At 37.4% G+C, this 18,259-nt stretch overlaps 1 protein-coding gene across 1 annotated transcript; it reads right to left on the bottom strand.

Moving 5' to 3' along the window:
• Positions 1-7,774: 7,774 nt before the first annotated feature.
• On the bottom strand, positions 7,775-11,426 carry LOC149265130 (putative disease resistance protein At1g63350). The gene has a single exon (XM_089429140.1). It carries the CDS (start codon positions 11,048-11,050, stop codon positions 8,108-8,110), a length of 2,943 nt encoding a protein of 980 aa, XP_089285266.1. The 5' UTR covers positions 11,051-11,426; the 3' UTR covers positions 7,775-8,107.
• Positions 11,427-18,259: the final 6,833 nt, after the last annotated feature.

Below are 18,259 nucleotides of genomic sequence, written 5' to 3'. Positions count from 1 at the left end.
AGGCAAGTTGTAGGCAACAACTTTGCAGAACTCCAACACTTAAAATAAGTCTCATCATGCAACAAAAGGGAAACATATGCTAGATAGGGATCTTTAAGATCCTCAAGATTCTCTGATGGAATATTCACTAATATAAGGATCAAGGAAGTGTTTCAATAGTAAATCTAACTTGTGGAGTTCACAAATAATGATATGATGACGTAAGAGCAGTTCAAGGGGTTGAAGATCTTTCAATCAAGGAAGTTGTTGAAGGAAGCCTAGGCAAACTAAAGGTAAAATAAGCTATGTATACTTGTATTTAAGTTTTAAAATGTAATGGCATATGGTTGTAGATCAATAACTCTATATTAAGAAGTATGATCGAAGGAAAAGGATCTCCTCCTCTGAAAGGATGCAAAAAGACATAAGTCACACCAGATGAAATGAACATAATATTTCCTCATACGAAATATGAGGTGGTTGAATAAAATTACATAGATCTGATTAAAAAACCCTTGGGAATGGAATGTGTGAGGAAGTAAGAGATCGTAATGTATGCAACCATGATAAAGACAATCAACATCCCAGGACCAAGAAGAGTTGACTAGGAAATCTCCCCGAAAGATACGAAGACTCTGATGGAACCCTGGAAAAGATACAGACCCTTGACAATATATATATAAATCTATATATATATATATATATATATATATATTTGGGAAATGAGTCAACATGTATGCAGGATGCTGACAGAAATGATGTCATGATAGAAATCCATCTCAAAAGGTATGATTTGATTTATTGTTATGCCTTGATTTCTTGAATAATGTCTGGATGAGTTCATGCAGGGTACTAGAACAAGAGTTGTAAGTGCAAGGACAACTAGAATTCATCTGGTGGATGGAAACTCCTAAAAGAAGCATGAAGAGAAAGAAGTATCCAGATGGAGAAGGTTCCAGATATGTACCAAGAAGGCCACTTTCCATGAACAAAGGAATGACATGACAAACTAAGGAGGAAAGTGATCAATGATTGTTTCCCTACAAGAAAGAAGTTGAACTAACTTTCATGACATCAAGGAGAGAAGTTGATCAAGCAGTTGAAGGACCAACGAAGAAGAAGTTGCTGATGTATTGAAGAGTCCCTAGCTAAGAGGAAGCTCTGACAGGTCCCTGATCAAGAGGGAGCTTGAATTAGATCACCCCTGATTACAAAGGAGTGACAATTGTGTTTTTCTATTTCATGTGTCATGCACTAGACTAGGACTAATAGCCATAAGTCTAGGTGAAGGCCATGGATGGAAATGAAGAGACATGATAGACACAACATTCTTGTCTTCACCTGAGAAGAAAGAATGGAGGGTTGGGTAATCATCTGGCATCTGATACTCTTTGAGGATGTGTAGGGCATCCAAGATAAGAGTAGGCAAGAGGAACGATATTCTTTGAGGGCTGGGAACCCAAGATGAGAATAGTCCTAGAAGGTCATACTCAATGAACACCCGAGTGGGTGTGTACCTTGAGATACAATGATAAAGGTGTCTATAAATCACTGGTCTCGCCAGCATTGTAGCTCATGGTCTTGTGGAGAGATGGAGCTGTTAGTCAAGGCCTTGCACTGTGATAACGCTGGTTGATATGATTCTATATAGACTGGATTACCAATCTGATTCTTCTTATGAGAAATTATTTATATTGAGAATAACCAAGTACCATTGTAAATGTTATATACCTAGGGGGGATAATATGGGGTACCTAGGGAGGTACCCAAGGTAATAATGTAATAATGGGATGGGCCAGGTTGCAGACAATTTTCAGACAGGTTGCAGACAATTTTCAGGACAGCGAGTTTGCGGCACAGATCTAGAAGTCTTGGTGCCAGATCTGCAAGATCTATTGTAGATCTGGAATCTTTGTGAAAAAACACATGAATTCAAAAAAAAAAATAAGTCGAATCGGAGTCCGAATGAGGGAGATATCGTTGAATTAATATCAACTCTTTTTGCAGAAATTTTGGGTGACGGCGGGAGAGTAGCAGCGCAGATCTGAAATTTCAAGTGCATGGATCAAGATTTCTATCACATGGGCAGATGCAGAGTGGTCGTTCCATTTCTAAACACAGGTTATAATAGAGATTCTGATCAATATTGAGAGATCTATGACCATTTCAATTTTTCACCAATATTTTTGTGATGGCGGGCCTAGATCAGAGTTCGAGGGACTTGTATAAATTTGACGGTTCTCACACGTCAACATGGCTAGCACAAATGGAGCAGTATTTCAGATTGAATCATATCCTAGATGATTGGACTAAGCTTAGTGTGGTGACCATGTACCTGGACAATGAACGATGGCAATGGGCGGAATGGCATCAGCGTTGCAATGGACCTTTTCAGAATTGGGATGCCTTCAAAAAAGCTCTTATAGAGCGCTTTGACCGTAAATCAAATCTTGTGGATAAGCACACACAGACAGACACACAACCTAGCAAAGCTTTTATTTTTACAGGAAAGAAGGAAACCAAGGAACCAAAAGGGTTATTTTTGGCTGGTATCTCTGTATTGCAGGTTCATGGATTGATTCAGAAGGAGAAAATCATTGTGTCTATCAATCCGAGTTGCAAACAAAATCTTATAAATGTCAACTTGGAAAAGAAATTGCAAGTCCCAGCAAAACAAATTGAACATACAGAGGTTGATGATAAGGATGTTCAAATCTATAAGGATTTGAAGCTTTCTATGGATAAGTATGTGTTTCATGGTGATTTTTATGCTTCAGATATGGATAACATGGATGTTGTTTTGGGATACCCTTGGATGGAATCCGTGGGTACTATAAATATTAATGTGCAGAAGAAATTCCTGAAGCTATGGTATAAAAAGAAGAAAATTACATTACAGGATATTTCCATCCATAAACAGGTAGAGCACATGGAGGCTGAAGCAGAAGATGTTCAAGGGACTGACATATCAGATTATGAGCCTTTGATGATCGACAATCAAACACAAACAGAGGCTGCAGAAGAAAAGGTTACAGGTGATGATACATCAGAAGAGGGCTCAGTGGTTGAAGTCATATTGAAAAAGAAGACACCACAACAGGCACCACAGCAGGGTGAAGTCAAGCAAAAGCCATCGTGGGTTAAAACTTCAACATATCATCACCCACATCACCCCGCAAGACAACCATCAAGATGGAAACCAAGTAGTCACATGACAGATAGAAAGGAGAGACGATCCACCTACTACACATCAACACAGAAGAGCTGCCACAGTCAACTTCCATCTCAAGCGAGCGAGGCACCAGCGAGATCGAGGGTTCACCTTTCTCTTAGATGGCTAGATGTACGTGCATGGTATCAGTGGACTACTCTTTTGAGTAGATCTTATTATTTGTGTTCTTCCCATGTTTCGGGGACGAAACATGCTTAGGGGGGTGGAATGTTATATACCTAGGAGGGATAATATGGGGTACCTAGGGAGGTACCCAAGGTAATAATGTAATAATGGGATGGGCCATAGTAATAAATAAGGTGGTTAACCCATGTCATGTAAGGGACCACAAGTAGTTAATAATAATGTAATGGGCCCATGGTATTAGTTGATGGTATGAGGGAACCATGGTAATGACCCATGGTATTGTATGTATGAGTTCTATATAGAGGCTAGAGACTCCACATGGATGAGATGAAGAGAAGTATTATTGTATGAACAGGCATATGGCTTGTGGAGTGTTCTCCTTCCTTAAGGAGTGAATGTATAGTGATGCCCTACCTTAAGGGTTTGACAATAAAGAATCATTTCATCTTATTCTTGGGTTTATTTGCATTATATCATATTTTCATGTCAGATCTATAATATTCTTGGATCAGATCTACAATAGTAAATACCTCCCCAGTTAAGAGGGTGTGTTGAAGAAAAGTATAACTAGGTTCGATATTTGTCAAAGTAATTTTGATCTTTGTACTTGTCAAGAAAAGGAACTACTATTTTTGAAAATTATATGAATGAGTTTTTTGCTCATTCCATAGGTCTAGGAAAGTCAAAGAGTCAAAATCATGTTAAAGAGCTCTTCTTGAGCATATTTGTAAATGTATATGAAGCTACCTAGTGTCTAGAACAACCCTCCAAGACCAACACAATCATCTTGAAGACAAGCAAGCAGAACAACGAAAAAATTTGTCACGTCAGCCAGCAAAATAATTTAACTTGAATTCGTGTCGGCTAGAAAAAGAGACACAATGGATAACGTGGTTATGTCGGCTCATTATGGAGGCATGACCACTATATATACCCACCTAGGGTCACCGCAAATAAGATGAACAAAAACTCACACTTCTCTCTGAAGCAATTCGTTTGGGTATAGGAATTTCGGAAGTCTGATACAAGGCAATGTTTTGTATGGATCCACATTACAGGACGAAGACACCTTTGTTACTTTGATGACAATTATAGTGAAGTATCTCAGCCTCCTCATATTACAGCGGTCTCAACATACCTCTGAATTTTCAGATGAAGACACAGTTAAGAAAGATACTTGAAGCTTTTCGGGTGGTACAATAACTTATAATTTTGAGTGAGTAAAGTAATCATGTGTTTCTTGGATGGTTATCATGTCCTGTAACAGTTTCACAGAGATAACGGTTTTGAAACATTGATAAGTATGATCTCAATGCAAGAAAAACACAGTCATAGTCTCAATGAAAGGAAGAAGAGGGATCATGGTGATCATTGTTATGAAAAGGATCTAAGTAATCCTACAGTGATACTTTGTCTTGAGATGCAACAACAGTCAAGATCTCGGTGGTGCAGACACAGTAATGATCTCGGAAAAGGTGCAGTGATGATGATGATCTCAACAATATGAAGAAGGGGATTAGTGTCTTGTTTTTGGAGTGGTTCAGTCATTCAAGGGTCATGGTCTTGGCGTTCGTCAATTAGAATCTCTATAAGAAGAATTGTGTGCGGGTTTTCCTCTCCAAGACGGAGAAGTTTTGGCCCTAGAAAAATGCTAACATCTTGTGTTCATGTCTCTTTGTTATGATAGCTATTTAATGATCTAAAGAAGACACACTAATGTTAAATAATATGTTAACAAGTTAAACATTAATAGTTTTCATGTAAAAGAAGAATCTCATTAACCTCGTGCCCCAGATTCTTCAACAAAAATTACATTTATAATAACAGTAAGAAGCCAATTGCATACCACCGAGAGGATTCCGTGTATATTTGGTCTGGCACTCTTCGCTTCATCATCCGAGCTCTATCTCTTAGGATGGGTAAAGTGCTCTCTATCCCTCCTCTCTCTCCATGCCTCTTTATCTCTCTCTATCCCCCCCTCACTCCCTCTCTCTCACTTATTCTCCTCCATATCTCTCCCTCCATCTTTGTCTGTTTCTATCTCCATTACTCTCCCTCCTTATCTCTGTATCTACCTCCATCTCGTTCCTTCCTCTCTCTCCATCTATCTCTATCTCTCTCTCTCTACATGTCACTCTTTGTCTCCGTTTTCTCCCTCCCTCTTTGTCTCTATCTACCTTTCATCAGTCTCTCTCTCTCCCTCCAACTTTGTGTCTCTGCCCTTCCCTCTCTTCTTCTCTCTCTCTTTCTCTCCCCATTCTATCTCTTCCCCCCTACCACCCCCCACTCTCTCTCTCTCTCTCTCTCACACACACACACACACACACATTATTTTCCTCTATCCCCCTCCTTGAACTTTATCTCTATCTTCCTCCCTCACTCCTTATTACCATGTCCTCCTCTCTCTCTCCCTCCCTCCCCTACTACCACCCCCTCCTCTCTCTCTCCCTCCCTTTCCCTCTCTCTATTTCTCTCCCCCCCACTCCCTCTCTATATTCTCTCCCCATATCACATCTACAATCTCGCTCTCTCACTCCCTCCCTCACTCTCTCTCTCTTTATCCCTCTTGTCTCACTTCTACTATCTCTTTACCCCGTATTCCTCTCTCTCACTCTATCCCTCACTCTTGCTTTCTCCCCCTCAATCCCTCCCTCTTTCCCCCTTTGTCCCTCCCTATCTCTCTCTCTCTCTCTCTGCCTCTCACTCATTCTCTTTCTCTCTCCATCTTTTCCTATCACTCACTCACTCTCCCTCTTTGACTCTTCCCCAACCCCCCACTCTATTTAACCCCCCCTCCCCACTCCCCCAAAACGCTATCTCTCTCACTCTCCACTTCTTACTCTCTCTCACTCCCTCTTTGCCTCTCTCTCTCTCTCTTTTCCCTCCCCCTTATCTAAACCCTTTTCCCTTTGCAAGAGTTCCTAGATTTAGAAAAGTGTGCACATTCTTGGAGCTAAGAACTTACACAAATACATGAAAATCTCATTTTTTCTTAAAACCTCTTATCTATTTCTGAAGTTATTTTTCTCTATGATAGAGAAATCCATTATTCATGAAACCATAGACATATTAGATTCAATTATACACATTCTAAGTATATGAATTTTTTAGAATTAATAGTTTTTTGCTATTTTTTATTTTTTTATCTGTGCCTTGACATATATGAGAATCTTAAAATGCATCCCTCCTTTAGTTAATCTATAACTTCTTTTTTCCCTTAACCTTTGAAAAAAAAAAATGTGTGCATGAGACTTATAAATCGTTTGATAACGTTAAGACCCTTTTAAGTAGCACTAAGAGAAGGCCTTATAATTTCAAGGATATAATGAATTTCATAATTTAAAAAAATATATAAAATAAAGATTATTAATTTTGAAAAAAATAATTGTACATAATAACAATATATTTTCTACAATTATAGAAAAAAATTGTACCAAAGTCTCATCATTTAGGTACTTATTATTAGCAGTAACAACAAAAACATATGCAATATATTTTGTATGAGAAATAAGATACCACTCCTAGGAAAACTCAAAATTCACATAAAACATATGCAATATATTTTGTATGAGAAATAAGATACCACTCCTAGGAAAACTCAAAATTCACATAGTTATATGCAATTTCTATAAATAGAAGTTTTATACCTGGAAAGCTCATTTGCTTTCCTACATTTCATCTTTTCATGTCATATTCAAATTCATCTTGAAAGCACATTGAATCATCTCTCCAAGTTAACATATTCTTGTTTTTCCAAGCTTGCATTGGCACTAACATGTCATAAGAGACCATGATTAACTTGCACACACTCTAATAAAATTCTTGCAAGTGTGACTTATATATAACAGCTATTATATTTGATAAACTAAGCTTCCAATTTATTATGAATCCACCATGGTTAAAAAAATATATCAAATATTAAGAGTATATGTTCTATTTGTTTTTTACAATGATACAAATCTTAATAATAAAATATAAGTTACAACTTTCCATAATAGAAACATTTGTTAGAAAATTTCATAATACATATATATTCATCATGATATAAAAATATTAATAAGGTAAACACAAATTACAAATCTTTGTAAATGGATATAGAGATCTTAAAAGAATTGGGAAAACTCATTCTTGAAATGTTTAGTATAAAGTCAATTTAATTGGTTTCTGAATTCTTTTGTCATTTAGTGGATGTTGATAGTAAAAATACAAATTACAAAGTTTGATAATGAAACCATTTTTAATAACATTTTTACAATTTGAATTCTTTTGTCATTGTAGTGGATGTTGATAGTAAAAATACAAATTACAAAATTTGATAATGAAACCATTTTTAACAACATTTTTACAAATATACATACATTGATCATGATATATTTATACATATGTTGATAAGTAAAATATAAATTTACAAAATCTTCATAAATGAAGATATAAATCTTGAAGGAATAGGAAAATCTCACTATTGGAAAATTCACTATAAAGCCAGCCTGACAAAGTATTTCTCACTTTTACAAATTGATCTTCAAACATATAAATTTACAAAATCTTCATAAATGAAGATATAAATTTTGAAGGAATAAGAAAATCTCACTATTGGAAAATTCACTATAAAGCCAACCTGACAAAGTATTTCTCACTTTTACAAATTGGTCTTCAAACATATAAATTTACAAAATCTTCATAAATGAAGATATAAATCTTGAAGGTATAGGAAAATCTCACTATTGGAAAATTCACTATAAAGCCAACCTGACAAAGTATTTCTCACTTTTACAAATTGATCTTCAAAGATATAATGAATAGAAAAATCTCACTACTAAACAATTCATTATAAAGCCAGCCTGACAAATTATTTCTCACTTCTAGAAATTGGGCTAGAAAGTTTGTTGTCTCTATTGTAGACAATGTTATTATTTTTATTTCTGTATTTTTTTTCTCTAACCTCCCTAAATTTTCTAATATTTCTGAACAACCATACACTCTGAGTTTTTGGAGTTGCTTGAGGTTCAAATAACATTCCGGAAACATTTTTATGGTTTCACATAACATTATAGTTACTATTTTGAGTGAAGGCATTCCACCCTCTTCGATTATAGGCAACTCTTCCAGCTCCTCTAAATTCACCATTGAAAATTGCTCCAATAAAGGAAAGGCTCCTCTTTCACCGAACTCTTTAGGAAACCTCTTCAACTTAGTGCAGTAACAAATATCTAATCGCTTTAAACTCTTAAGTTGATGTAAATCAGGTAACTCCTCCAGCATAACACAACTCCATAACTGTAGGAGAGTTAAGTTTCGAAATTCATGAAACTTACCTTCCATGCTAAGTGTATGCGGACAGGCTAACCGTAGTTGTCTCAACTTTGAAATATTAAAGATGCCATGGGGTAAAGTCGCCATTTGAGTAAGCCTCAATTCAAATGTCTCCATGTCGACCATACTCCCCAGCGTCCCATCACTAATAGCTGCTCCATAGTTGTCTAGATGTAAACTTTTGAGTTGCGTTAAACTGGCCAAACTGTTGATTGAAGCCGCTTTTTGGGATCTCTTCTCACCTGTTGTCCACGTCATACTCCCGCGGCCGCTAATGTACAAACGCTGCAAAGACGTGAGGCTTGAAATACTACTTGGTACACATTTCAAATCACTACAATAATCAAGGTCCAGATACCTTAATGATCTTAACTTGTGAAGGTCAGATGGTAATTCCGTGATTTTAGAGCGTTCCAGAGAAAGGATTTGGAGGGCTGCGAGATTTGTAAAAGATGCAGGCAACCTTTTAATGGGCACATTTGCTAAGTTCAGACACACCAGCTGTTTCAAACACCCCACACTCTCTGGCAATGACTGGATGTCCGTGGAGGTCAAATCCAAAACCTTAAGGGAGATCATACTCCCAATTACCTTTTTGGGAATTTCTGTGAAATAGTTTCTGGCCAATAGCAATGAGCATATTTCTGGAGCTCTCCATGACTGGGAAAGTGAGCTCAAATTGTTGTCTTGCAACACAATGCGAGTGCGGGCTGAAAATTCATTTTCATTCACAGCTATCAGACCCTTACCTGGGCGGCTGTAGAAGTTTTCTTCAGCCTCAGCAATCTGTATTGCCAGTCTACGTAGGACGTCGTGCATCCGGAAACAGACAATGCGCCCATCCACGTCTTTGATGGTCGGTTCTATCAAACACCGATCCGCCAGAATGTTGACGTACATTCTTCCCATCTCGAATGGGTCGTGGCCACCTTCATCTTCCACCTCCTTCTTTCCGAGGAGTCCTTCTCCCATCCATAACAAAATCGCCTCGTTTTGGACCTTAACAACCTGGTCTTCTAAGAAGGCAGCACCTAAGTAAAGAAAGGCCAATTGGAGATGAACGCCGTAGCTGGCAAGTGCGTCGTAGCTCAACCTTAGGCGATCATATACAGCTTCATCGCCTTTGCTCTGCTCGTCTGGCAGCCTTTGGACAGCGAACCCCCACTCATTTGCATCAGTAATGCCTGCCATTGCCCTCCCTACTGCTTTGATGGCAAGGGGAAGCCCTGCACACTTGTGACACACAACCTTGGCCGTTTCCTCATCGATGCCTACGGGCACATTTCCATTATTATATGGAAATGCATAATTACAAAATAACTGCCAACTATCTTTCTCCATCAAATCGCCCACTGTGATTGTGGACTCCTTTGCAACTCCCATCCCCAAGAGCACTCTGGAATTCCTGGAGCTGACAATGATTTTGGAGTTGGAGAGTTGAATTAGGCGGAGTACACCCAATTCCTCCAGCAATTCAACACCCTTCTCCCACACATCATCTAAGAAGAGGGCGAACCTCTTCCCCTGCAGAGCCTCATTCAACGGTATGTTTACAGCTTCTTCGTTCATATTTGTGTTGGGATCTATAACCTTTCTCTGCATGCTAATTTGTGTGAACAGTTCTTTCCGAAGACTTGAAATAGAAGGAGACGCAGAAATGGTAAGCCAAAGCAAGAAACCATCGCGAAAGAGATCCCTCACCTTATGTCTGTTGAAGAGTGTCTTCATAAGCACAGTCTTGCCGGAACCACCCTTCCCAACCAGGCCAATTCGGGAGAAGGGAGCGTTGGACTCGGCATCGGTCACTAATTCCTCTAACCTTTCAACAGCGCTGTCTTGTCCCACAATAATGGGTTCGTTGATGATGATGCCCGTTGCAGTTACAGGTTCAGATGTGGTTGCGGAAGTGCTGGCTGAAGAAGAAGGTGCCAAGGCTTCGATGCTTTCCTTAATGTTCCCAAGTCCCTCTAGGACGCTTAACCATGACACCATCTGAGTATCCGATTCGAGATGATGGGTGATTTTTGTATTGAGGCGGATGATCTTTCTACTGATTCGATTGCGAGAAATCAAGTTATAACTGGGTATCGTGCACTCCTGCGCCATTGTTGATGCTTCTTGGAGAAGGCTGTTCAACCTTTTAAGCCAATCATTGACAGCTGACGCCTTCATATTAATATCCCTTCGAGAAATGGGAATTTCTCTCTTCCTATTCAATGCCAGACGATATTGCTGGATCTGGTTGATAATAGGCTCAATTCTCATTACCAGATCTCTCAGAGAATTCAACTCCTCCTTGCAGCGGAGTGCAATCCTGACATGATGGAAGATTTGGCGGAGTGCAACGTCAATGCTGACACCAATAAATCCAGAGACGAAGCCAGGATCATGAGGCAACATGATGTGATATTTTCGGTAACACAGAAGAGAGCAGTAATAACACAACAAAAACACTGACAGACGAGAGGGATGAATATATATAGCCCGAAGACACCCTCCCTTCAATAATAGACACTGCAAAACCAAAATCAATCTCAAGGAAGGTAACGAGAAAAGCAAATACAAGATAATGGCAAGTAATACAAAAGCTTTAGGTATCTGCAATTAGGCAAAGAAATGCATATTTATAAGAGAGTGCCCACTGCCATGCCAGGAAGAAGCACCATTTCAAATTTTCGGGGTTTGTTAGGTTTTTTTTTTCTAAAATTTCAATAGGGAAAAAAAATGGAGGAAGCTTCTTCGTTGCTTCAGTGACAGAAACGCCATGATGACAAACCAAAGAAGCGCACTAGTGAGGCATGTGCGGAAGGGAACAATGTGGAGCCTACCGACTCTTTTTACCAGTTTTTCAACCACATTGTTATCATGACGTAAAACGTTAAGCACAACTTTCTTGACTTAAACTTAAACTAACTTGATAGGTAAAAAATATATTAAATACCTTAAAATTCATAATATTGTATAAAATAAACAGATTTCATAACAATCATTTTATTAATGATAAATATAAAATTTTAAATTTAAATATAAAAAAAAGTTATTAAAATTTATTTTTATATAATAAATTTAAAAAAAAAAAAATATCTATTTAATTTTTAATATTAGATTATATATTTTAATCCTTACTAAATTGTATAATACAGTGATTACTTTTCTAAATTAAAAAATTAAAATCAATTAAGTACATCGACCTACAACATAATTGAGCATTTCAATTCTGCGAATAAATTTTGAATTAAATTTTCTTAACAATAATAGTCCAGCAATCCCACCCACCCACCTACTTTCTCCACGCGTTTTTCAAAGTGATGGTCTTCGAGTGGCCACCTGGTGCGCATAAATCAATCACTTTCGAAAAAGACAAACGAAAGAGCTTGTCCCCCACTCACACAACTTTTTGAAAGGAACTTCCCAACCAAGAGCCTTTAATTGGTCAAGTGGTCCTCCTAAATCAATCACTTATGACAAGGGCAAAAGAGGCTGCCAGCACTCACATGTGAAGCATTTATTGTTTATCATTAGAAAAAGGCATGCAATCAAGGCAAAGAATGAAATGTGAAAGATAAAGACGACGTACATAATCTAATCTATAGTATGGATGCTTGGATTGTGAACCATTAAAAATAAATCTCAATTCATGCCAAGATTACAATACCTAATTTTGTAATTGACATCGGTCATACCTAATCTATTAGTTATGAACAAAATCATCTCTCATTCTCTTTACAATTGAGTGTAAAACAAAATTTGATCCTTAAACAAAGAATACTTGATTCTTGAATACAATGGCGATTTACCATGTTATTCCTCTAGGACAATGCCCTTTACTTTGATATTGGATTCAACATTGGAACTTGACTTACAAGAGCATATAAAATAAACCATTGCTTACCTTCAGTGCACTTCTAATGGTGAATGACATCTCACACAGTTAGAAATAATCCCGCATTTAAACTAGCTTACATTAAGGTTAGGAGGTTAGCGATAACACCACATATTTTCTTTGTATGAAGCTTGACTATGTGAGTCCCACCTCGAGGTCGGGGCAAGGTATTTTTTAAGGATTCAAATATTATGCCTATGTATAGTATTATAGGTGACTATTCTAGTTTGAAAAATCATTTATATAAAATATATGCGAATATTCAATAAAAAAACATGTAATTTACTATTAAAATTACTAATTTTTTGGCTAATATTATCCATTTAATCATATGCAGGTAAAAAATAGGTGAATTTTTAACCAAATGAGCGAATATTTTTTTTCTTCAGAAAATGTCCAAAAAATAGCCAATTAGTGAAATTTTGCCCGTAAAATTTTCCCTGGGTCAGGGGTCGGGGCTTGAGCTAGCTTCTTTTAAACTTTCATTGTCTGTGACTAGCCAACCAATTCCTAGCCCGACAATGTGGAGCTAGGGCCTGCCTCTCATGATATTGTTTTGGGTTACGGGCTAAATGGTCACTTCAACTCCTTTTATGCTTTTGATGACCCTCGATACTTCAATGTTTGAGTTGTGAGTTATGTATACTAAGAGGATTCACGTAGCTCTCTTTCTCTAGACTTAAATATGCCAATCACACACAATGAATGGGATATTCATGGAGGAATTGTTCATTAAACAAAGGCATAGTAACAAGTTGTGGCCTCTTGAGGCATGTTCAATTCTTCAATAGTCACCACACTCTCTCTGCACATTAATTGACTTAATCGAGAGACATATGCCCTTTTGACATGGTATCAAACACATAAAATAAACATAGAAAAACATGAATTCTATTAATCATTCAAAAAGATGTATTTACAAAGATATACAATGGTGTTGGATACCTAATCCACTAAGGGTTATGGTGTGGAATATGAACAGTCACTGGAGTCCAAGAGATCACTTGGAATATGAAAACCAAGGGTCACAAGACATTATATAAATATGTATATCATTGTGACTGAAATGTATTCATGATTTATCTTAATCTTATCTATTTTTGTGAGTGTTTAACATGGTATAGAGCAGGTGGATACCTGCCCTTCTCAAATTTGAGCCACTTGTTTTATGGCCTTCAGTTTTACCATTTTGACATGTCATGGCTAGTTTTTACATGGTTATTTGGTTATGATCCAAGCAAGGCATGCAACCTCTCTTGTCATGCTACAACTTTGTTATTCCTTTGTTGTAACTCCTTGCAAAGACTATTTTTAGTATATGGCCATCCTCTTGTATTATTTAACTCTGTGATGCTTTATCCATGGAGAGTATTAGAGTCCATATGCCTTCGTTACTTGACAGACTACATTATCTGACCAAGCGCCTCTCTCTGCCATTACGTCCAGACTCTGCTACCTCTTGGCAAACATGCCTTTAATATGGTCCAGCCAATCCCTAGCTATTGCATTTTGTGTAACGTCGACACATTGCATATCCTTTATTTTTTCCACCATACCCATTTACACTCGACTCCTGAGGTTGTCAATTCAAAAGCCCTCAACCTGTTTGGTTTCTATTGTTTTGGTTATTATTGTTTGTTTTAGAGTTGTGGAACAATTTCATGGTATCCTAGATGTTGTTTGTGTACCTCTATTTAAACTCTTGATTCACACATGAGGTAGGGTTTTCACCCTTATGCGTTGTCACTACAATTCCTTCTCACCAGTCCATAAATGTTGTTGCATCTTCATGCTCGTATTGAACCAAATTGTCGAATACATAACATGAATCCTATATTGGTGTTGTTGGCAAAGAGATTCCCCTTACTAAAGCTCAGGGAGGAGAACGTTATGGTTTAGATTCAAACCTAAACTCGCAAACCTTGGTTTTATTGAGAGGGTTGTGGGCAGAATCATTGTAATGTTGTTGTGTGAGGACCCCCTACACTCTAAAATTGGCATGCCATGTGAACTAGTTTAGTGATAATATAATAATAGAAAAATGCATCTTCACATTCATGGGGCACTGCTTTAGCTTATGGCTCAAGGTTTGTTGAGACTGCTTTTGGTTCAGCATGAACAAAACCAGGGTTCCTAAGATTAATGCTTGTGACCAAGGAACTCAGTTGATGGGTGGAGAGGAGAAGTAAATCATTAGATCATTGAATGTGGTTGAATCCCACACATCACATTTCAGTGGTTGTGGAGACGTGAATCACTGAGAGGACATCAAAGGTGGTGTCTTATATAAAGGAAAATTTATTCCCTGCTAATATAAATTGAGCTTGGATACCTTCAACATACCATTTAACTTATAGAAATCTATTATTCTTCACATTTTCAAATATTATTCTACAATGGATTTGATGGGATTCAGAACTTAATATATATTGAAGTCATCTTAGGGCACTCAATTCCTTGTAAGTCACTTATTAAGTCTATGGAAGGGGAATGTAATGTCCCACTTAAATCTTATCCTGCAAATTTTATTAATGTTTACATTATCTAAAAATATTGATGATATTGGTCTAATATAAAATTCATGATTTTTATTACTCAAATTCCCAACTTACCTTCTCAAATTGAATCTTAGGTAGGATATGGTCTCCTTCCATTATTTCAAATAATATATATATTCATCTCACATTCCCCAATGTACCCTCACATTTATTAGGGAGAATACATGGTCCTCTCCATTTAATTACATCTCACATTTCCCAATGTACCCTCACATTTTCTTGGGAGAAGATATAGTCCTCTCCATTTAATTATATATATATATATATATATATATATTCATCTCACATTCCCAAATGTACTTTCAGATTTACTCGGGAGAAGACATGATCCTCCCCTATTAATTTCCCAATTTTATATTCATGTCACATTTCCAAATGTACTCCCAACTTTACTTGGGAGAAGAGAAGTCAACTGTAAGGATGGATTAGAAGTTAATAACATTAATGAGAGGTGATTGAGATGGAGAAGAGAGGGAGGGTATAAAAAAAGAAGGGGGAAGGGAGAAAAGGGGGATGTGGGGTCTTGCTTTCATTTTGGGGTTGGTTGTGATTTTAGAATTGTTGTGATTTTGGAGACCTAAGGAACCTGTGGAGGTTTCTTGGGTTAGTTGAGAGGAGGGAAATATTGTTTATCTTGATCTGTATTATTCATTTTGGACACACTACATCTGGTTGGACTTGGACTCGGAGGGTTAGGGAACCTGTGGAGGTTTCTTGGGCTAGGAGTTATTTCCTAGTTGGCTGGGAGGTAAATCCAGTTGGGTTAGTCAAGAGGAGCATTCAGCAGGAGCAACCGCACACAGACATCTCTACCAGCCACCGGTACAGGTATTCCTCTATAGATTGTTCATGTAAATTTATTAAAATGGAATGTTCACTATAAGTTATAAGGATTAAGATGTAAATGGTAAAATTTTCATTGTTTAAAAGTCTTATAAGAAAGCAAATTATTGCCTCTGGTTACATTTAAATTCTAAAGAAATAGATCTGTTAGAAGACCCTAGGATAGGGCTCTTACACATGGTATCATAGCTTTGGTTCAAAATCTGGACCCAAAACCCACTAAACCCAAATTCCACAATAAGAGCTTGTAACCCTCATAAAGACTTGTAATCCTAATATATATAAATAACCATTTGTTTTTAGATTGAAAATGATACATTAACTTTTACCTCTGTTAAAGAAACCAAAGACTTTAAAATGGTTTCGCTTAATGGTCATTTGATCATTCTTATGCCATCAACGCTCTTTTTAATGTAAAACCACTTCTCTCTTTAATGTAAAACCACTGCGAAAGAGAGCAAGATCACAAACACAAATCCATGCTTAAACATGAGATTGCTCCGGTCTTTTAGGAATGCTAAATTCGATTACAATTTTTATGGATCAATGTCAGAGGAAGAAGCTGATCTGGTTCCATCATAGAGTCGAGGCCATTAACATTTATTCTAACACCAAGATAACCGATATTTTGCCTGAATTCGGTTATAGAAAGAGTTCTCATGGAAGCGGCACTGGGCAATGCAACGAAACACTTCACTTATGGCAGACTAAAGGCATTCGTGCAAACTTCTCCACTTATGTTTTTCTCTTGTAGCTCTGCTTAAATAATAAGTCTCCATCCCAAGGGAAATTAGTCCATTCTCGCATCATTCAAACAGGATTTAATCCAGATATATATTTGGGTAACATGCTTGTGATAATGTATATCAAGTATGAAAATCTGGAGGATGCCTGCAAAGTGTTTGACGAAATGCTTGAACGAAGTGTAGTTTCATGGACTGCCATGGTTGCTGGGTATGCTCAGTGTGGCTGTCTTGACGAGGCTTTGGATCTCTTTCAGAAAATGCCTGAATAGAATGCAGTCTCATGGACTACTATGATTGCAGGATACACACAAAATGGGCATGTTGGCAAAACCCTGAAGCTTTTCACGAAATTCTCAATCATGGCGTCTTCCTCAAAGTCAAATTCCACAGTCATGGCGACTTCCTCAAATTTCAGTCCAGCAGCGACAGGAGTTTCTTCCGTTTCAGGGAATCAACTGGTGGAATGGCAATGGCAAACTGACGACCTGCGTTGGCGTTCATACGATGCTTCATGTAGTGCAGCCATCGAGGCCGCGCATGCCCGGGGTGAGTCCTCAGTTGAGATAAGCGTCGACCAGGCTTCGACTTCCACTTGCGTTATTTACTTCCAGAGCCAAGCCCTCAGACAGGTAGGATGTTTTTTCGTCAATAATTTTCACTGTTCTAGAAGAATTTTCAACACATTGTAATGGTAAGGTTCAAATTAACGTGCATATTTGTTGAATGGGCCTGAAAAACGCTCCTCCACGTGGAATTTACCTAAGTTTAGTCGTTCTTTCCTGTGTTTGTAATACGTGGGTTGATGAGTTTTTTCGGTGAGGGTCACTGTAATTTAGGTGAATTTATACTATTAGTTTCTTAATCTTTGGTCGCATTCATGTTCCAAGCATGATCACTGGATTTCAGGTTGACTTTACCAATCTGTAGGTTAATTTCTCAACGGATTCCCTAATCTTTCGTTCGTTTTACGTTACGGTTATAGACTTAGATTACAAGGACGGTTATGGACTTTCACCAACTATGAGGTTAATTGTGCAATAAAGAAAGTCATTCTTTGAGACTGCGATAGAAAAAATTGAAGCCAATTTTAGAAGATCTTTGGTAACTTATATATTATACATTGACTTCACCAGTTCCTTTTTTCCCGAAAGATTTTACCAGTTCTTATGTCTGTTTTACAAGATATTTCCAACTTTAGTTAGTCTTAGCCGCAACCATAGTTGCCAATTTTAATCACAATATATTTACAAGAAAATTTGAATCTTTGATTAATTACACTCGAGAAGTACTGGCATTGGGACTTTAGGTTTTTAAGCAGCCTCGAGGTTTATTATACAAGAAATGTTCCAAACTCCAGTGTAAATCATTGTAGATGTAATGACTAAAATTTAAATTAACGTTATCAGCTCATTGATCTGAATTGGATCGGTGAAATAACACAATTGGCTATGTGCTTTAGTTTTATGGGGATCGACAATCAAAGTTTGTGACTATGGATGAGGTAGGAGACAGGATTGATGGTTTGAAGGGCCTTACCAAAGAAAAAAAATAAAAAAACTATATTAACAAAATATAAAAC

The sequence above is a fragment of the Pinus tabuliformis genome, chromosome 6, assembly GCF_031772625.1.
Source record: "Pinus tabuliformis cultivar Carrire ecotype Pingquan chromosome 6, CPIR1, whole genome shotgun sequence".
Taxonomy (NCBI): domain Eukaryota; kingdom Viridiplantae; phylum Streptophyta; class Pinopsida; order Pinales; family Pinaceae; genus Pinus; species Pinus tabuliformis.
The sequence above is the reverse complement of the archived record's forward strand: the minus strand, read 5'-3'. Positions and strand labels throughout refer to the sequence as shown.

Excerpts from the sequence above, each read along its gene's own strand:
- LOC149265130 (XM_089429140.1), bottom strand. The coding sequence starts at position 11,050 with ATGTTGCCTCATGATCCTGGCTTCGTCTCTGGATTTATTGGTGTCAGC.